This window comes from Leptosomus discolor, chromosome 2 (genome assembly GCF_034619465.1).
Source record: "Leptosomus discolor isolate bLepDis1 chromosome 2, bLepDis1.hap2, whole genome shotgun sequence".
Taxonomy (NCBI): Eukaryota; Metazoa; Chordata; class Aves; order Leptosomiformes; family Leptosomidae; genus Leptosomus; species Leptosomus discolor.
Genome location: NC_141392.1, coordinates 36,528,102 through 36,548,682, shown reverse-complemented (window position 1 = coordinate 36,548,682; position 20,581 = coordinate 36,528,102). Strand labels below are relative to the sequence as shown.

The window sequence follows — 20,581 nt, the reverse complement described above, 5'->3', positions numbered from 1 at the left end:
CTGGGCTACCCCTGTAGCTAACTCAGGGCAGCTGCCCTGGCTGGCTTGAAACTGCTGATGGCCTGCCTGGCATGGCTGGGCTGTGATTCTGTCCCTGCCAAACCATGACAGCAAGTCCCATCTTAGTGCCCTTGGAAACACGTCAGAAGGACAATTTAGCACAGTAATGAAGTTGTGGTCTGTGTGTTTCTCAAGCTGTTCTTGTAGTGGCCATGTGGATCCTTCTGTGTGACCTCCTCCCCATCTCTTCCCAGCTGTGCACATGCTGCATCTCCTCAGCCTCTGTGGCTCAAGGAATTGCAAATAAAATGCCTCTCTTGGCTCCTGCTGCGTTTGTGCCCATCTCACCTTTGCTGTCACTTGTAGGGCTGTCTTGGTTTGAAAGACAGGTGTCTGCGGAGGAAGGCAGGAGCCTCCCTTGAAATGGAAAATGCAACCCCCTTCCCTCCAAATTATTATAATTTTGAAATTAACGGGCCTTCAGGCAAAGATATGGGGAATAGGAATAACAGTTCTTTACTAATATATATATGTATAACACAAGGCAGGGAAAAAAACCAACCCCCTGGTTTACACTGACAGAGTCAGAAATAAAACCTGCCACCCTTTTAGGGTGGCAGTAGCAGTCCGATAAGATGGTGGCTGCAGTCCTCCTGAAGCGATGGATGTAGTTCTGTTGAAGCAGCGATCTTGTAAAAGGGTCTGGTCTTCCTCCGAAGGTCCAGTGGTAGGTAGGTAGCTCTTGTCCTCTGGAACTCCAGTGGGGGGAAAACTCCTCTGGGAATCCAGTGGGAGAAGGCTGCTAGGGTGTTCGAGATCTCAGTTTTTATTTAGCATGGAATGCTTGGCTCCTTCCCCCCGGGCGGAGCATCTCACAATGGGATGGGGAGTCGTGAGGCAGTTCCTTGATGGGCCATTAACAGGAGATGGTCCAGAGGGGGGAGGAAGGGAGCACCGCCTCACCTGGTCTCAACAGCTCCTGAAGATGGTAATAGAATACGTTTTTTTTCTTTTGGCACATTTTACACTGTAACCTAGGACATAATCCACCCCTTATTCTATTACCATCTACACCGCACCCAACTCAATGCCCCCTTACAGATACATATATACATATATACACAATGAAATCTTACACAGAGTTCTCACTTAAAATTAGGTCTCCTTGTGGTACACAACAGGTTTCCCCATTTTTCTGCATTACCCACCAAGTGTAACCAGGTCCTTGAGAGAAAACAACCCCACAGAGGGGTGTGCCTTTGCCTGATATGGGATTAATCCAAACAGTCTTTCCTAACATACCTCTCGTGTGTACCACAGGGACTTTATCTCCGTCCACTGTGTGCAAGGGTCCAGACTGTGCGGGACCAGCTCGATTGATGGACCCTAGGGTATTGACCATCCAGGTGGCCTTTGCTAAGTTCAGTTCCCAATTTTTGAAAGTCCCCCCTCCAAGTGCTTTTAGGGTAGTCTTAAGTAGTCCGTTGCACTGTTCAACTTTCCCGGCAGCTGGTGCATGATAAGGGACATGATATATCCATTTGATTCCATGTTCTCTGGCCCAAGTGCTTATGAGGCTGTTCTTGAAATGTGTCCCGCTGTCTGACTCGATTCTCTCGGGGGTGTCATGTCTCCAAAGAACTTGCTTTTCCAGGCCCAAGATGGTGTTCCAGGCAGTAGCATGAGGCACAGGGTAGGTCTCCAGCCACTCAGTGGTTACTTCCACCATGGTCAGCACGTAGTGCTTGCCTTGGCGGGTTTGGGGAAGAGTGATGTAGTCAATTTGCCAGGCTTCCCCATACCTGTACTTCGACCATCGTCCACCGTACCACAGAGGCTTCACCCGCTTGGCCTGCTTGATCGCAGCGCAGGTCTCGCAGTCGTGGATAACCTGGGAGATACTGTTCATGGTTAGATCCACCCCTTGGTCCCATGCCCATTTATAAGTGGCCTCTCTGCCTTGATGGCCTGAGGCATCTTGGGCCCATCGAGCTAAGAACAACTCTCCTTTATGTTGCCAATCTAAGTCTATCTGGGACACCTCTGTTTTTGCAGCCTGATCTACCTGTTCATTGTTACGACGTTCTTCATTAGCCCGACTCCTGAGGACATGAGCATCTACATGACGGACCCTCACAGGTAGCTTCTTTACCCGAGTGGCAATATCTTTCCACTCATCAGCAGCCCAGATTGGTTTTCCCCTACGCTGCCAGTTGGCCTTTTTCCACCTTTCTAGCCAGCCCCACAGAGCATTGGCTACCATCCACGAATCAGTATAAAGGTAGAGCTTTGTCCACTTCTCTCTTTCAGCAATGTCCAGGGCCAGTTGAACGGCTTTGAGTTCAGCAAGTTGACTTGATCCACCTTCTCCTTCAGTAGCTTGTGCGACCTGTCGTGTGGGGCTCCATACGGCTGCTTTCCACTTCCGGTTCATCCCTACGATGCGACAGGGACCGAGAGTGAAAAGAGCATATCGTGTTTCCTCTGCTGGTAGTTGGTTGTACGGTGGAGCTTCTTCAGCCCGCGTCACTTGTTCCTGCTCCTCTTCGTCAGTGAGGATAAAGTCTTCACCTTCCGGCCAGTTTGTAATTATCTCCAAAATCCCAGGGCGATTTGGGTTTCCAATACGGGCGCGCTGTGTGATGAGGGCAATCCATTTGCTCCATGTGGCGTCGGTGGCGTGGTGGGTAGAGGGAACCTTTCCTTTAAACATCCACCCCAGCACTGGTAGTCGGGGTGCCAGGAGGAGTTGTGCTTCTGTGCCAGTCACTTCCAAGGTGGCTTGGACTCCTTCATAGGCTGCTAGGATTTCCTTCTCTGTGGGAGTGTAGTTGGCCTCAGACCCTCTATAACTTCGACTCCAGAATCCCAGTGGTTGGCCACGAGTCTCTCCAGGCACCTTCTGCCAAAGGCTCCAGGACAAACCATTGTTCCCAGCTGCAGAGTAGAGCACATTCCTCACCTCTGGTCCCATCCTGACTGGGCCATGGGCTAGCGCATGAGCGATCTCCCGCTTGATTTGGGCAAAAGCTTGTTGCTGTTCAGGGCCCCAGTGGAAATCGTTCTTCTTGTGGGTAACCAGGTACAGAGGGCTCACAATCTGGCTGTACTCAGGAATGTGCATTCTCCAAAAACCTGTGGCGCCTAGGAAAGCCTGTGTTTCCTTCTTGCTGGTTGGTGGAGACATTGCAGTGATCTTATTGATGACCTCGGTGGGGAGCTGACGCTGTGCATCTTGCCACTTTACCCCCAGGAACTGGATCTCTCGGGCAGGTCCCTTGACTTTGCTCTTCTTGATGGCAAAACCAGCTTCCAGGAGAATCTGGATGATCTTCTCTCCTTTCCCAAATACTTCCATTGCCGTGTTCCCTCACACAATGATGTAATCGATGTACTGTAACCTAGGACAAGGGCCTTTCTCACTTGCCCTTGGGGCTTTTCACTGCACCACTTACAGCTTAGATTGTCCCCTTGGGATGTCTCTTGGTTTGTGCTCAAGCCCTTCTTGGGCTGCGGGTGGAAGATGCATAAAACAGCCTGAGGGTTCCCAGTGGGAGCAAACCCCAGGCTTCTTCCTGCCAGGTAGAAAATTAGGGGCAACTCGATCAACTGTACTTTTGGAGCATGTGACCAGGAGAATTGGGACACAGAAGCCACTATTTTCTTTCTCTGGGTGGACAACCCAGGCTTTGGGTCCCTCTAGTGCTGCTTCACAGGGCGCAGGGGCTGGGAGGTGAGCAATGCGTGCTGCTGTTTCCTCACCCAGGTTCGGGCTGGAGGCTGCCTGGGGCAGTGCTGGCAGGGAGAGCTGAGCAGGGCCTGCCTTGCTGGCAGCGGACTGCAGGTGGCAGCAAGAAATTCAGGTCCCTTTGCTCTGAGCTCAGCGCCAGGGACGGGCCATACCTGTCGACTTCTCCCTGGCGCTTCACCTGGGGGCAGGAAGCTGTGGCCCAAAGCTGGCTGCTGAGTTTGGGACAGTGAAATCTTACACAAACTCTGTCTTCAGTAGGTTTTACGCTGCTTTTGTGTTGTGCTATTAAGCTGTTTGAGGTCCTGGGATGCTCTCCTGCAGCATCTGCACTGTGTCACCAGCAGGGATGTACAAAGCCAGACACGCAAAAGCACTCCCTCCCAGGTGCTTGAGTTTGGACTCTTATTCACCAGGATGGCAGCTCCAGCTGGTGCGGGGCAATTTGCCGAGACATCTGTGAATGAGGAAACTGTATAAAGTGTGCCAAAGGCAGCAAGCGCGTGCTGAACACAGCTATGCTTTGGAGAGGGCAGCATGTAAGTTTGTTTCTGCAGAAACCCATCCTTGCCTTGTGAATCCTCTCTGGGTTATGCAGAAACATCCAAGTTGGAAAACTCAATGTCTGAACCTCTCCTGCAGTCTGGGGTGTGAGCTAAGATGTCTCTGCAACCCCCCTCCTAAAAGCAGTGTTGCAAAAGAGCTCCACTGGATAACCCAGAAACCTGGATTTGATTCCACTTGTGTCAGCAATTTCATCTATCGGGCGAGGAAGGATATTTCATCTCTCTTCTTTGAGGGAGCTGATGTGCTTCCAAACATGTGCAAAAGTTTTTGATACTTCAATAATAATGGATAAACGACAGGCTGGCTTAGGAAGAACAGATTTCACAAAACAAATGTCATTGCTTCCACTGGGGACAGAATGGAAAAAGATCCAACAACTAAAGGTGTGAGCAGTGCCTACAATGGCCTGGGACCTCTGACAAGTATTTCTTAAATAAATGCAAAGAGGTGCGGTGAGAGGTGTGAGAAAACTGGCTGTCAGAGTGGCACAAACAGAGCCCAGAAGAAATCAGGGTCCCCCTGTGGGGCAAGACATCACAGAAGGGATGCAGGGAGCCTGCAGGTTTACATGGAGGGGCTGGGACTGGGTCCCATTTCCTTTCCTCCTGGTTTTACTTCCAGGCTTGGCCTGTCCCACTTATCACAGGGGGGGGCACCTGGGAAATAATGGGAGAGGTGGAGTTGTGTCTGCCTCCCTTGCTCCTGCGCTGGCTGTTGGATTGTCCTGCTCCTGAGCCGTGCCCTGTGGGCTCCGTCTGCAGCGCATGACTGCCTGCCTGCCTGATGAGCTTCTGGTGGCTTTTTTCAAGGAGGAAGGCGGCCTGTATCGTAACGATGGGCTCCAGAAGGAAGACGTGGGTGAGGGAGAAGCATTAACATGGCGAAGACTGCCTTGGGCCAGAGCAGGAGCCTGGCAAAGGCTTGGTCCTGCCAGCTATGTGCTGTCAAGCCATGGCTGTTCTCTGGATTCCCTAGCATTATCTTCACTCCTGGCAAAGAACAGGGCCAGCTTCAAACTTGGGAGCCAGATCACAGAATCACGGAATGGTGGGAGTTGGAAGGGACCTCTAGAGATCATCTAGTCCAACCCCCTCTGCCAAAGCAGGTTCACCTACAGCAGGTTGTACCTCCCTTGACCTGCCGGCCACACTCTTCTTCATGCACCCCAGGAGACCATTGGCCTTCTTGGCCACAAGGGCACATGGCTGGCTCATGGTCAACTTGCTGCTTGCCACTACTCCCAGGTCCTTCTCCTTATGCCCAAAACAAAACAGTTGTTTTGGTACCAAATAAACCACATTGGTTATTTTTGGGAAATTTCCACTTTCTTTTTGTTTTACATCCTCATTACATCTAACAAAAATTGGCTTTGAACAGCGTTTCGGAACGGGAATGGTGCATCAATTGCACAGCAGCTGTGTAGCTCAGGGAAAAATTGAGCCAGCTGGAAATCTGTTCCTTTGCCCTCCCTGCTTGGCTTCAGCTGGGGCTTGCTCCTGCTCTGCTCTCCTTCTGGATTTGCTCTTTATTGGGTTTTCCTTTTGTCCGTGCTCCCTTCTTTCAGGCCAGAGCCTGTGTTTTCCAAGGGTCAGCCCAGAGCCAGAGGTAACAGTCTCTTCAGTGTTTAACCTTGGCCATGGATTTTGTAACTCTCAAGGGAAAAGAAGAACCAACTGGGTTTGGCATTTCTAGCAACCCTCTGCCTCGGGGCTGTGAGAGCCCCTTGCTCTGTGTCTATTGCGCAAGCTGCCCGAGTGCTCCTGGGCTGCTCCTCCCTATCAAGGCTGCTGTCTCGCTGGAGACAGGAGTAAACTGAAAGCACAGGGGAGCTGCCAGCATCCCCACTCCCCAGGTGGTTGTGCCAGGCAGCATACACTGCGCCATTTGTCCCGCTGGCCTGGGTGAGACACAGGACCTGGGGTCTCAACCTTTTCTGTTCCAGGACACCTCCAACACTTGTGACTTAGTGAACACACCCTGCCATGCAATGTGGCAGGTTGTCCTTAAGGGTTAAAGCATTGCTGGGTCAGTGTGATCAAATGGCAAAAGCAACTGTGAGCTCCTGCCCTTTGAGCAGGGTAGAAACTCCTGCTCCTTGCAGACAGCTGGAGGAGCAGGCTGGTAAACACAGCCACATGAATATGTGATAAGGGATCACTTGCACCCAGATGCACTCCTTGGCCAAACTCTTTGACCGGAGCTGTCGTACAAATGTCCTGCCATATGGTAAGCGTTCTGTGATCCCTAACCCCCTGCGTTTGCGGCATGGTGTGGCAGTTTGTGCAGCAATTCGCACAGACAGGGCGTGCAGGGAGGGCCCTCCAAACTGCTCAGAGGTCAGCACCGCAGGGAAGTGCTCCAGGTCTCTGCCAAAATGGTGGGTACACGCCTCAGAGTTAAAAGCAGTGCTCCTACAGGGAAAACCCTGGAGATGTCTGATGCATCCATTCAGACGGAACTGGTAAGGAAGGAGATTTTGGTTCAGGTGGTAGATTGCAGTGAGTGCCCAGACCCCTCACCTGGTGAAAAAGGAAGTACCTGCACAGGGTGTGCACAAGTTGAGGATCATTTACGTCAGGTGGCAGAGCTGTAGGAAACAGTCAAAAGGCTGCATAGTGTTAAGAGGAGCTGAGATGGAGATAGATCGGTGGTTTCATAACCATGTTCCTGTTGCAGACACTATTGCGAATGAGGCACCTTGGACCTTGGTGGCCCACAAAAGCAGGACTCTGCTTCAGTCTCCACCCTCCAGCATCACAACTGAAAATAGGTATGAAGCTTTAGCAGCTATAGGCACCCATGAGCAAACACAGCAAGGAGAAACTACACCAGCAGCACACAGTGGATACTGGAAAAAGAAATGATGAGTGCTTGTAGTGGGTGACTGTTAAAGGCCACTAAGGCCCATCTGCCAACCTGACAGAAAGTCACGGGAGGTGTGCTGCCTTCCAGGAGCTGAGATTCGAGATGTAGTTGAGAGGGTGCCACAGCTTAAGAGCACAGACTGTTACTCTTTCATGTGGGTATGAATGATGCTGCAAGATCTGGGTAGAATCAAGAAAGACTACAAAGCCCTGGGGGTGAAAGTGAAAAATATTGGTGCCCAAGTTATCTTTTCCTCCATTTTACCAGTTGGAGGAAAGGAGGCAGCCAGAAATAGATGAATAATGCATATCAACTTCTGGCTGCATGGCTGGTGCTGTCATGAGGGTTTTGGCTTTTACAACAATTGTTTGACTGTAATGTTAGGGAGGGATGGAATCCACCTGTCTGGAAGAGGTACGGGTATCTGGCAACAGGCTGGCCAACTTGGTGAGGCAGACTTTAAACTGAAGGACTCAGGGGTGGGGTCCAAAGTGGCAACACTCGTAACAATGCATCCAACTGGGGAATAAGCCAGGCCAACCAGAGCAGCAACAATGTTCCTTAGCTGCCTCCGGAGACAAGTACCAGAAGGCCAGCCACCTCAAGGGCATGTATGGCTATGGTGGATCCTCCTGCACCCCTCCAGGGAAATCTGCATGCTCAGTTACCTCTCTGAAATGCTGTGCCCCAATGCATGCAGCATGGGGAACAAACATGAAGAAGTATGGATCGGTATTTGGTCACAGGGCCATGATCTCATTGCAGTTACTGAGACATGGTGGGACAGCTCGCGTGACTGGAATGCTGTCATGGATGGCTATGTACCCTAGGAAAGATAGGCCAACTAGGTGAGGTGGTGGGGTTGCTCTTTATGTGAGAGAGCACCTGAAGTGTATTGAGCTTTGCCCAGGGCAGGATGAAGAACAAGTCGAGAGCTAATGGATGAGACTTAAGGGGCAGGCTAATATGGGTGACACTGTTGTAGGTGTTTACTACAGGCCACCTGATCAGGAGAAGGAAGTTGATGAAGCCTTCTACAGACAGCTGGAAGCAGCCTCACTATCACAGGCCCTGGTCCTCATGGGGAACTTCAGCCACCCTGATATTTGCTAGAAAAGCAACACAACCAAGCAGCCGCAGTCCAAGAGGTTCCTGAAAAACACTGATGATGACTTTTTGGCCCAGGTGGTGGAGGAGCCAATAAGGAGAAGTGAACTGCTGGACCTCATACTAACAAACAAAGAAGGACTGGTCAGGGATGTGAAGGCTGGGGTCAGCCTTGTCTGCAAAGACCACAAGATGGTGGAGTTCAGGATCCTGCACGGAAAGAGCAGTGCAATAAGGAGGATTACAACCCTGGACTTCAGGAGAGCTACCTTTGGCCTCTTTAAAGACCTGCTTGAAGGGATCCTATGGGCTAAGGCTGTAGAAGGTAGGGGGGGCCCAAAAGAGCTGGTCACTATTCAAGCGCCTCTTCCTCCAAGCCCAAAACTGAGGCATCCCTATGAGGAAGAAATCAAGCAAAGGAGGCAGAAGGCCTGCTTGGATGAGCAAGGAGCTTCTGGAAAACTCAAAGGGAAAAAGGAAGTTTACAACATGTGGAAAAAGGGACTAACCACTTGGGAGGAATATAGGAATGCTGTCAGAGTATGCAGGGATGCAACGAGGAAGGCTAAGGTCTGTTTGGAATTAAGTCTGGCTAGGAACGTCAAAGTCAACAAGAAGGCATTCTTTAAATACATCAGTAGCAAAAGGAAGACCAGGGAAAATGTGGGCCCCCTGCTGAACGAGGCAGGTGCCCTGGTGATGGAGGATACAGAGAAGGCAGAGTTACTGACTGTCTTCTTCGCCTTAGTCTTTGCTGCTAAGGCTGGTCCTCAGGAATCGCATACCCTGGAGGTAAGAGAGAAAGTATGGAGGAAGGAAGACTGCCCCTTGGTCAAGGAGGATTGGGTGAGGGATCTTTTAGGCAAACTGGACACCCACAAGTCTGTGGGCCCCAATGGGATGAGTGCTGAGGGAGCTGGCAGGTGCTGTTGCTAGGCCACTCTCCATCACCTTTGAAAGGTCATGGCAAACAGGAGAGGTGCCTGAGGACTGGAGGAAAGCCAAAGACACTCCAGTCTTCAAAAAGGGCAAGAAGGAGGGCCCAGGAAACTACAGACCAGTCAGCCTCACCTCCATCCCTGAAAGGTGATGGAACAGCTCATTCTGGCTGTTACCTCTAAGCATGTGGAGGAAAATAAGGTTATCAGGAGCAGTCAAGGATTCACCAAGGGGAAATCATGCCTGACCAACCTGATAGCCTTCTAGGATGGCATGACTGGCTGGGTGGACAAAGGGAAAGCAGTGGATGTTGTCTGCCTCGACTTCTGCAAGGCTTTTGACACTGTTTCCCATCACATCCTCATGGGTAAGCTTAGGAAGTGTGGGATAGACGAGTGGACATGAGGTGGGTTGAGAACTGGCTGAAGGACAGAGCTCAAAGGGTTGTGATCAGCAGTGCTGAGTCCAGCTGGAGGCCTGTGACTAGCATTGTTCCCCAGGGGTCAGTGCTGGGTCTGGTCTTGTTCAACATATTCCTCAATGACCTGGATGAAGGGACAGAGTGCCGCCTCAGCAAGTTTGCTGATGACACAAAACTGGGAGGAGTGGCTGACACGCCAGAGGGCTGTGCTGCCATTCAGCGAGACCTGGACAGGCTGGAGAGCAGGCGGAGAGGAACCCAATGAAGTTCAACAAGGGGAAGTGTAGGGTCCTGCACCTGGGGAGGAATAACCCCAGGCACCAGTACAGGCTCAGGGTCGACCTGCTGGAGAGCAGCTCTCTGGAGAAGGACCTGGGAGTTGTGGTAGACAAGTTAGCCATGAGCCAGCCACGTGCCCTTGTGGCCAAGAAGGCCAATGGTCTCCTGGGGTGGATGAAGAAGAGTGTGGCCGGCAGGTTGAGGGAAGTTCTCTTCCTCCTCTACTTGGCCATGGTGAGGCCACATCTGGAGTACTGTGTCCAGTCCTGGGCCCTCAGGTTCACGAGGGACAGAAAACTGCTGGAGAGAGTCCAGTGGAGGGCCACGAAGATGATGAGGGGACTGGAGCATCTCTCCTACGAGGAAAGGCTGAGAGACCTGGGGCTCTTTAGCCTGTAGAAGAGAAGGCTGAGAGGTGACCTTATCAACGCTTATAAATACCTAAGGGGTGGGTGTCAAGAGGATGGGGCCAGGCTCTTTTCAGTGGTGCCCAGTGACGGGACAAGGGGCAATGGGCTGAACATGAGGAAAAACTTCTTTAGTCTGAGGGTGCCAGAGCCCTGGCACAGGCTGCCCAGGGAGGTTGTGGAGTCTCCTTCCCTGGAGATATTCAAAACCTGCCTGGATGCGATCCTGTGTGACCTGCTCTGGGTGAACCTGCTTCGGTGCGGGGGCTGGACTAGATGATCTCCAGAGGCCCCTTCCAACCCCAGTCTGTGATTCTGTGCCCCCAAGCTGCCTTCCTTGAGGGTTTGCTGCCAGCTCGGGTTTGCTACAGAGGCAAAGTGCAAAGGCATCTCTTGCATCACACCGGAGGGGGTGACTGCCAGGCAGGGGCTGTCCCTGCCAGCAGGAGCACTGCAGGCCCCAAAAGCAGGATCAGGTGCTGCAGCACTGGCTTACTTGCTTGTCTGTGGTGAAACCAGGTGTAGCCAGGTAGCTTCAGCCACAGCAAGCGCGTTCCTGTAGCATTACTGCATTCAAACTGTGTCCTTGCTTAGTTTGGCTCTTTCAGAAGCTGATCTGAGCCAGACAGCTTGCTGCCTAGCTGGCTCAGAGCTCTCGCACCCCAGGAAGGCTGAGCAGCCCCCAGCACACCCACCAGCAGCAGCACACCAGGATATAGCCCAAGCCTGCTTTGTGCTGCAAAGCACCAGTCATACATGCGAGGCTTTTAAGATCCAAGGACCAGCTAGCTCCAAAGGAATTCCCCACTGCCTGTAAATGAAGCAAACTAGCTTTGCAAAATCAAAATATTCCTAGCAGGCCAAAGCTGCTTCCTCCAGCTGAGATCTGACTTGCCCAAAGGGAGGGCAGTTTGCCTTTGAAACAGCCAAAATGTTTTCTGTGTTAAAGGCCCAGTACACCTCTCAGTGAAAGCACTGACAGCTTGTGCCATCTATTTATAAGGCAGCTTTGGAGTTAATTGTTTATGTAACTTATTAAAAATACATTCATTCATCCTTTTATTCTTTTCTTCCCTGCCAAAGAAATCAGTAAGACATGGTTTCAGGTGAGCTCTGATAGCTGGTCACTGCTGCAGGGTATAGAGGGGTAAAGCATGGTGGCTGCTCATGGACTCAGCATCCTTCTTTGCTTCTTGCTAGGCATTGCAGGACCATCCCTGTTCCTCGCTGCACATCATCTCCCAGTGCTGGCGCACACAGACCTCAGGCTCAATAACACAGCACCCTTCTCCTTAGAGAGCATCACACCTCTTTAGCCCCTTGGTTAATGACTAGACTTAATTATATTGCAGTAGCTGGCTCCCCAGCCCAGCTGTGGAAAGAGTAATGGATTTTAAATATTGAATTTTCTGATCTTGCCCTTTGAAACTATTTTTTCTGTGGCTGTCAGTAAACTGTGCGCTCCTGAGCTCAGGCTGCTGCAAAACCCTCTATGGACAGGTACATCTATAAGTTGTACAAGAGCAGTGTTTGATGTAAGTTGGCATGTATGGCTGAAGGCAGGAGGCTGATTTCAGCTTAGTTTGGTGTAGAATTGCCACCCAATTTATCACGGACTCATAAAAGTGCTGGTGGGAAGGGACCTGTGGAGGTGTCTGGTCCAGCCAACCCTTTGAGCAGAACTGTTGCCAATGCCAGGTCAGAGCAGCTGGGGCTCTGCAGAGCTAAGGTTGAAAAACTTCTAAGGATGGGGGCCCCTTCTCTTTGGATACATGTCCCTGGGCTGCACCACCCTTCTGGGGAAGGAATTTTTCCTAACACCCTACCTGAACTGCAATCTCTGCCTCTTCCTTCATGTTATATTGTCTTGACCTACTGGAAAGACTGGCTCCAACCTCCTTGTATCTGCCCTCCAGGTCACTGTAGACTTCTGTTAAATTGCCCCAACCTCCTCTCTTTCCCATCTAACCAAGACAGCCATCCCCACCTCTCCCTGTAGGCAATGTCTCCTGACCTCAACCAGCCTGGTTGACCCTGCTGGGTCCTCTCCAGCTTCCCAGAAGATCCATGCTTGTCCTGGAGGGGCTGTTCACAGCCACTGAGACCTGCTGAAAGGGAATGCTTGGAGCCAGGGCAAGCTGAAGTCAAGCTCAGAAAGAAGCTCCTTGTTGCATCTGTTCAAATAAGGCTTCAGGAGAACCTGGTTTTGATTGATTTCTGAATGAGATGGGTCTGAATCAGCTGGCAAGTGCCCAGCAGTAATAAGCAAGGCCTGCCTATGGCTGCCTCCTAGCAACATTGCAGCATCCTTCTGACCACTGATGGCTATAGGGCACTGCCCTGAACTGTCTCCTCAGCCACACAAAGGAGCATCTTCCTGGGAGCAATGCAGTTTGGGGACATAACCAGCACAAGAAGGCACCTCTCCACTGCCTCCTGGGCACTGCCCAGGACCTGCTGGGGCAGGTCCAAGGGGCTCAGCTGTGCCCAGACCCCAGAGGCAGTGTGGCTGGACCCCAGGGTAGCTGGATTGTCCTGCCCAAGGCCAGCTCATCCACCTTGCTGGCACAGCTCATCCTGACATAGAGAGGTGAGTATAGTGCTTTATTTCGATGCATACCAGGGAGCAGGGGGGCTTTGCAGGGTCAGTCTGGACATTTTGGCGGGGTCTGGGCTCCACACCTGAGCCCTTGGTGGGGCATTAGGCTCCCTCCTCTTCTCCCCTCCATGGGACTGGAATGTGCTGGGCAGCCCATTCCTGCCTAGAGCTACTCAGTCCCTACTGATCCCTCCTCTCTGAAGGATGGCATCAGATGCTCAAGGTTTGAAAGGTTAGACTGAAAGTTTTCTGGGTGGAAGATGTCCCAGGGCTGAGGTCAGGCACAGAAATGTAGTGTCTGCCCTGCTCTGTTATACAATCTGCTGTTAAATAATCGCTCGGGGTCACTGTGCCTGCCAGGTGGCTGCGGCTGGCTGTGGGGTTGCCTGGAAAACAGGCTGTAGGATGTAGGACCGCTGTCCCCTGGACAAGACAAAGAAGGAAAAGCGGTTACATGCTTTTGGCAGTCCCCTGCTCAGACCCTTTCCAGCCTTGGCATACCTCATTGCAAGGTGCTTTTTGGTGATGGAGGCACCAGCCTCACAAGGGTACAAGCTGTTTTGTAAAGCCAGCAGCCCAATGTTTGCAGTGGGGAGGTGGCTTTGGCCACTGTCAGAAAAGGCTGGTATTTATCTGCGGGTTGCTGCGGCTCAATGGGCTCAAGCAGGGAACAGTGCCTGCCGCTGGGATGCCAGGTCTCCACCCAGCACACCTCTGTGGCCTCCAGCCTCATGGCCACTCTCTGCATTTCATAAAGCTGCAGTGGAGCAAAAGCTGGGGCTGAGCTGTGGACCCCCCATGCAGCTGCTACCAGCACGTAGGGGTTGGGCCAGCATCACAGTCCCCAGGCACTGATTTCAGGTGGTGTTGCCCATCTGGGCTGACACCCATTTAACAGCAGTGTATTAAAGATTTTGAAGGTGCTGCACAACAAAGTAGCCCAAACAGGCATGTGGAGGACATGGGGAAACCTGTGGGCATGGCTAGTGATGATTCGTGCTGGCTGCAAATGAGCACTCACTCGAGGGAGCTGGATAATTTGTCCTAGGAAATACAGGCCAAGTTCAGGAAAAGAAACAACGGCAGTGGTGAAAGCTCCCAAAAGCTCCCAAAGCAAGGCTGGGAAGCAGCCACACTGCGCTCAGAGCCTAAGCCTTGCTGCCCAGGGGTTCCTGTCCTTGCGCATGCATTTACAGCTAGCTAGCCTATTTTTTCAGGATAATTTCTTCCTAATAAGGGCTTTTGGCAGGTGGTCGTGCTGCCCTGAGGGTGAGGGAGAGCAGTTCAATACCAGCAACAAAGTGGTGCAGGGCAGGGCGAGTTTCTGTTGTTTTCAACGGAGTGGGTGGGAAACAGAAACCCTGAGGGACAGCTGAATGGCACTGAGAAAGCTCAAGTCATCCCCTGCTTGTGTTTTGCCCCCTCCGGAAATACTGTGCTGGCAGAGCAAGGCATCAGCGTGGCCCTGTGGCAGTCGAGGAAAGATGCTCTGGGCTTCTCAGTTGTGCTCTGTGTCTCCCTGCACAGAAGTCAGGGTACTGCAAGCAGTGGGGCCATGCCAAGAACCGGCCTGGCAGCCAGAGGCCAGCGCTGGTGGGGGAGCAGTGGGGGGCCTGGGATGATGTGAAGTGTCTTGTGTACCCACCAAGTGTCCCTCATCCAGCACGGCAGCCATGTGGCAGCCCTAGTGCTCCTCTCCTCCCAAAACGCTGCTCGCAAAGCTGGCAGGAGTCATGAGCTGGGTCCACCGTGGTTCCTTCTGCTCCATCCCTGAGGCTGCTCCAGGACAGTGGGGACCCCGAGCTGCCCTTATGCCATGCACAGAGAGCCGTGAATGGGACTGGTGGGGCTGGGATGGGACACTGGCTCTGCCAGATCACTTGTGCACGTGCACAGCTCACCTGCCACACATAGCAAGCTGCCCTGCTCTTGCCATACAGTCGATCGCTCAAACCCCAAATACTGCAGAGCCGTATCACCAGCATGCTCTCCTGTCCCTGCTGGCAGGCTCTTTGGTGCCTGGCTTCCCATGAACCGGGGAGGCATTCTCGCTTAATGCAGCTATTTTGTTATTTAATCCTGCTTGATTTTCCTTAACACCTTTCCAAATGTTTTAAGCTATCCTTTGTGGTGCTCATCCCCTGTTTAATCTGAGATCAAATGATTGTATCTTAATCCCTGGATCTCAAATGAATTTGCCTTTGCTTTGGGCAGCTAACCCTCCAGCCCTCTGCTACAGCCAGGCTGCATTTATCCAGGGCAGGCAGAATCAGGAAAAGAATAAAATGCCTTCTCCCTCTCCTTCTCCCACTGTTTCTCTCTTTCTTGAAAGTTGACATTACTTGAGCTGCACAAAATAGGTGATATCCCCCTGATTAATATTTCCAAATAATTTTATGTTTTTCCTTGTGATGAGCCACTGGAGTCTTCTTTTGTTGAACTACCTAAATGCGTTCAAAGCCAGTGCAATACCATGCTTTTTGTGGCTGACTGGGTGCACAGAACAAGCTGACATGAGTGTGCACAGGACAGTACCTGAATCCATTGTACGGTCTTACTGGAGGATCCAGCCATGCTCTCGAGGAGCAGCCCCCAGCAGCAACCTGGCACTGTGGTTTTCCCAAAGGCCACGCACACTCGCTTCAGAGTGCCTGCCTTTATTTTGACATGCTTGCTGGGCCCAGGGGAGTGTGTTTCACAGCTAAACAAGGGGAGACCTGCAGTTGCTGAAACTCCCCTGGAGCCAGCAGAGCAGCACAGCCCTCTGTGACACAAGCCCTGCTGCCTCTTAAGCAAGCCCAGGAGCAAGGCTGGGGCCGGCGGGTACCAGTGCCCATGACCATGCCTTCCAGCCCCCACCTCTGCCTTCCCCATGCTTTCCTCTGTCACACTGAGAGGTTTTGGGGCAGGAGAAACTCTGAATCAGACGGCACAAATCCAAAGATGACTGGATGCTGATCTCAGCCCCATCCTCTGGGTGCTGCTAAAACTTGGCTTCTCATTTCATTGCGATTGCCCATGGTTGTGCTGCGGGCCCTCTTCTCAGATGTGTACAAAGAGGCTTGGAGAAAGATTAAATGCCATTTTTCTGCAGCGTGTTCTAGATTTTATTGAGAGTAGATTAAATCTAATTAAATTCACATGTTAATCCAGCCAGATTAAATGGCACTTTCTGCTTTGTGTACTTAGCTTGGCCCAGAGGCCAGCCTGAACCTGGAAATGCAGTCAGCAGAACTGGTCCGGTCCTTCATGTCTAGACTCAGCCCCAGACTCTGATTCAATGCCAGAGATTGGATCCAGACAGTTTCATCAGTGTGTTAGGGATCATGTCCCAGATCCAGGCCTGCTTCAGAGCATCCTGGCCCTGGAGTGTGCTGCTGCCCCGGCACCCTCTCATAAGTCCACAGTGCTGGTGGGAGAATCTCAGGTCACCATCTGACCTGCAGTTTCCTTTAGGTCCCTCCATCACTGGGTTGCACACCAGCTCCTGCTGACAGCTACCATGTCTTTGAGGTACCTAAGTCCTTGGCGAGGCAGCCTGTGCTAGTCCAAAACTTTCCCAAGCTGGGCAGGGTGGGCTGTGACCGTGTGGCTCAATTGCATCCAAACCCATCCTGATGGAGTGATGGCCTGATGCAGCCTCATCCAGGGTGGGTGGGAGACCCTGTGTTGCAGAGGGCTTGCCTTCCAGGAAAGGACAATGAGAGCTGCAACTCAGCTTCTCTAGTGCTGTGGGAATTTACAGCAGATTTCCTCTTTAAAGCACAACTCATCTCCATGCAGCTAGTCTGGACTTGCATGGGAAGAAACCGTGTGAAACCCTGGGAATAAACCACCTGCCTCCTCATGAGGACCTGTAAATCTCGCCCAGCAGAGCCAGATTCATGCAGCTGCAAAGGATGCAAATAAACTCCACTGTGTAATTAGCAACCTTTGTGTGCCACGGCAATCATACTCAACCCCATATGCAACCAGGCGACAGGTCTGCCTGCACAGGGCTCAATGCAAAATACCCTCCCCAGGTGTAAAGCTGCACCGCTTTGTTCAAATCAGTATCACACACAGATGCTTTACCCCATAGAGAAGGAGTTGGCTTGTGATATGGAAGGTCAGTTAAGCTGCTAGCCAAATATCCTCTTCTAAAAGGTACAGCCAGTGCTGATAGGAGTGTTTCCTAGCAAATATCTGCAGCACACTAAGCAAGCAGTCTTATTTTATGACATTAAAGAATAGAATGTCTACACAGCATTTTTCCAAGTGAGGCTCTCAATTGGCCCTGATGCCTCTGTGATGGTGGAGTACTTCCTCTCATCCCAAATTGTCTCTGGTAACCTGATTTTTGCAGGCTGCACCACGCAGAAAAAGCACTAGCAGTGTGGGCTGTAGCACTGGGGACTCCCTCTTCCTTGAACCAAGTGCCTTGCTGTGTGTACCAGCGAAGCAGATGCAGCTCCATGCCTTGGAGGGAGGCTGTACAGGTTCAGTGGCTGATGTGATTATCTTTGCAAGACATTTGATAGGCATCACAGTGGCAGCTGGAGCAATTCCTCTTTTTCTAGGACAAGAGGTTTGGGAGCTAGAGTCTGGGAGTGTGGAAAAGTTCTTTCCCTGTGGTGGCCTTGATGGCCTAAGGTGCTGTTAGGAAATGCCACCAAGGGGACCCGAACCCCAGAGGTGCTTAGAGATGCCCAGGTCAGATGAGAAAAAGCAGTTTAAAGCCTATGTGGAAACACATTTCACCATACTGGCATTTCACATGTGCATGCATACTCCCCAGTAGCAGAGCTGGTCTCATTTTTAGACATGCAGGTCAAATATCACTGCGGAACAGGCAGTAGGTAGGCAGACATCTTCTGGGGGAGGGTGGAGGCAGCATGGTGGCTGTAGACAGAGCCAGCTCTGCAGTGGGGCAGTCCTGGGGTTTGCAGGCGTATTGGCAGGTCTAAGCAGCACTGCAGCCTCCACGGGAGTCAGTATCTAGCCCGGGTTTTAAAAGCAGCCTTATCTTGTTGTGCTCTTGCACAATGAGATGGAAATCGCCCTGTGTGTATACAGACCCAAATGATAGGAGTCCTGTTTGAGCAAAGGCTTGGACATGAAAGGCTGGCTGCAGAGCTTCAGGAGCAGAAGAAAACCACTTAGCCATTTAATCCTTTGAAGACTTGGATCACCCTGACAAGGGAAGACAGGGCAGGATGGGGGAGAAGGCTCTCATTTGCACCTGCGAGACTGCCACCAACTCAGAGAGCCCCCCTAACACACATGGCACAGGCAAGCATGGCTCTGGAGTCTGCCCACTGCCCTTCCCCCGGCTGTACTACAGCCCCTTGATTTAAACACTTAATCCTGGGGAGATTGTGCAATAGCTCCTTCAGGCTGAGAATGGATTATGCCCATTTCAAAGGTATTTGGCACTGGGCTGCACTGGGAGAGACAGTAAACCGGTCCAGCCCCTCCTGCGAAAGCACCTCCAGGCAATTCCTGCAGCCAGCAACATGCTCTGACCCGCTCTGACAGCAGCTCAAATCCAACGCTATTTCCTCCTTCCTCCCCAGAGGAGCAGCTCTTGAGTCATCACCAGGGGAGAATGGGATGTATCTCCCCACTCTTGCCATAAATGAGTGGTATGCAAGGAGCTGCTCGCTGTCTCTTGAGCATGTGTGCTGCTGCCAGCTAAAAAGGCATGTCCTCTCGGCATGTGGGACAGCTGCAGGCTCAGGAGATTGGGTAAATGGTTTTTTCCCCTCCTTCCCAACTTGCTTTCTGCTCTCGACGGCCTCTCTGCTTCCTTGGAGCTCTCTGCAGGGAAGCCTGCAGGAGAACTAGGTTTGGATCCATGCTGAGTCCCACCTTGGCTTTGCTCTGGCAAGATCCAGGTCACGCAAACCCACACAGGTACCTACAAACTCAGGGCTGCACTGGGCGCTCTCTAGTGACACATGACAACTTTCAGATCTCCTGCACGACAGATGAAGGTACCCCTGAATCTGAGGAAGATACTCTTGGGGAATATTGAACATCACAAAAAATGCACAGGCAACCAAACTTGCCTGTTGACGGGGCCGAGATCCTTGCAGAGGTGGTGAGGCAAACACCAGCCAGCCCAGGCTGAACCATGCAGTGTGTTTCTGCACGTGGGCAGGGTGCAGGTGATGGGAAGAGGGAGTCAACGGGAGTATCCAGCGGCAGAGAGGGCAGGGGGTCAGTGGGCAGCACAGCATCCAGTGCCTGCTGGCACCACGCAGAAGGCACGAGGGCTCCAGCTGGAAGAGGTGGGAAGCTGTGAGCAGGTGAAACCCATGAGGAGCAGGGCCGGGCACCACAGCCTAGGCGCTTCGCAAAGAAAAGCCAGACGAGGTACCTTGTAAGGCTTTTCCAGACTCTGGGAGGACAAATGTTTATCTCTGGGAACAAGCCTGAGATCCAGGCGGATTTCCCAGTGGGAGGCCGTTGGGAAATCTTAAACTCGCCTGAGTGATGCAACTCTCTTGGTGGTGCATGGTGGGAGAGCAGCTGACCACTGCCTGCCCTGGCTGTGCCCAGTGCTAGCGCTGGTTCACCACTGCAGGGTGACTCCTCCTCATCTCCCCAGTCTTCTTTCTCCCTTGGGAAGCCCTGGGTGGCCCTAGGGACTGCGACTCAGGGATTAGAGGTGCCGCCTTACTGCTGCACACTGTGGGGGCTGCTAGAAGAACCACCTTTATCTCACAGCTGTTTGTCCTCAGCTCCTGGCTGCCTGTGGAGTTGCCTAGCCTGGAGGGGAGAATGAGACTCACCTCGTCACTAGTTTGGATTCTACAGCCTGAAGCAGATGAGGAAAGACATTGGTAAGCGCAGTACCACCAACACAGACCTCTCCAGCTCATCCCAGGACCCTCAGCCCTTCAGGATGGGAGATCGCTCAGTTCCCCAGCCCAGGAGTGGTATTCAGCATGCTCCAGGTGGGTGTTTGGCTTATGGATTTGTCATCATGCAGGTCACCTTAAACAAACCCAGAAGCATTGCACAGGTTAGCTGACAGGGGTAGAGACGCATATTATACAGCAAGGCATAAAGAGCCTGAGTCTGATGTGGCCTTTTCTAGTGTACAGTGGGTGACTCTGCCTGCACGATCAGGAACTGTCCTGTCCCCTGCCATGCTGTCTGAAGGCCAGGAGACATTGCGGTGGATCCATTTCGCTCCCAGCTGCGGGAGGGGACAGGTCTCCTTGTAGGGTGGCTGAGCAGCCCCTGCCTTGGGCAGACCTGGCTTATTGCTCTGATTACACTTGTTGTGTTGACTGGCCCAAAGCAGCTTTGGGACAAGCAAGGGACAGTGGAGTTTTTTAAACCAGCATGGCCAAATCCAGAAGATGCCATCCGTAGCACAAAACTGTGCCTTTGCTGGCTGAGGGGACTACTGGCCCAGCCTGCACTTGTGGGTTAGACATGTCCTTCCTGCTCTGGCGGTCCCTCCGCACCACAGCCTGCCAGTGGTTTGGGCAGTTGCTCCCAAACTCCCTTCAGGCCAAATCCATGTCTAGCTTAAGCAATTTCAGTGCTAAATCCTTGCATAGCCTGGCTCAGAGGAAAGTGGCACGCAGCTAGGTATGTGGTGGAGATGTGGACCTCTGCAGCCAGATGACACATCGATAGCAAAAGCCTTGACT

The 20,581-nt window shown here is 52.1% G+C and overlaps 1 protein-coding gene across 1 annotated transcript in view; it reads left to right on the top strand.

The window, feature by feature from the left end:
* The first annotated feature begins 19,743 nt into the window (after nucleotides 1-19,743).
* The window catches only part of ATL2 (atlastin GTPase 2), a 42,694-nt gene continuing 41,856 nt past the window's right edge, over nucleotides 19,744-20,581 (top strand). Inside the window, exon 1 of the mRNA XM_086482310.1 lies at nucleotides 19,744-19,873. Coding sequence (XP_086338436.1) covers nucleotides 19,744-19,873 — 130 coding nt within the window. The remainder of the gene's footprint in view (nucleotides 19,874-20,581) is intronic.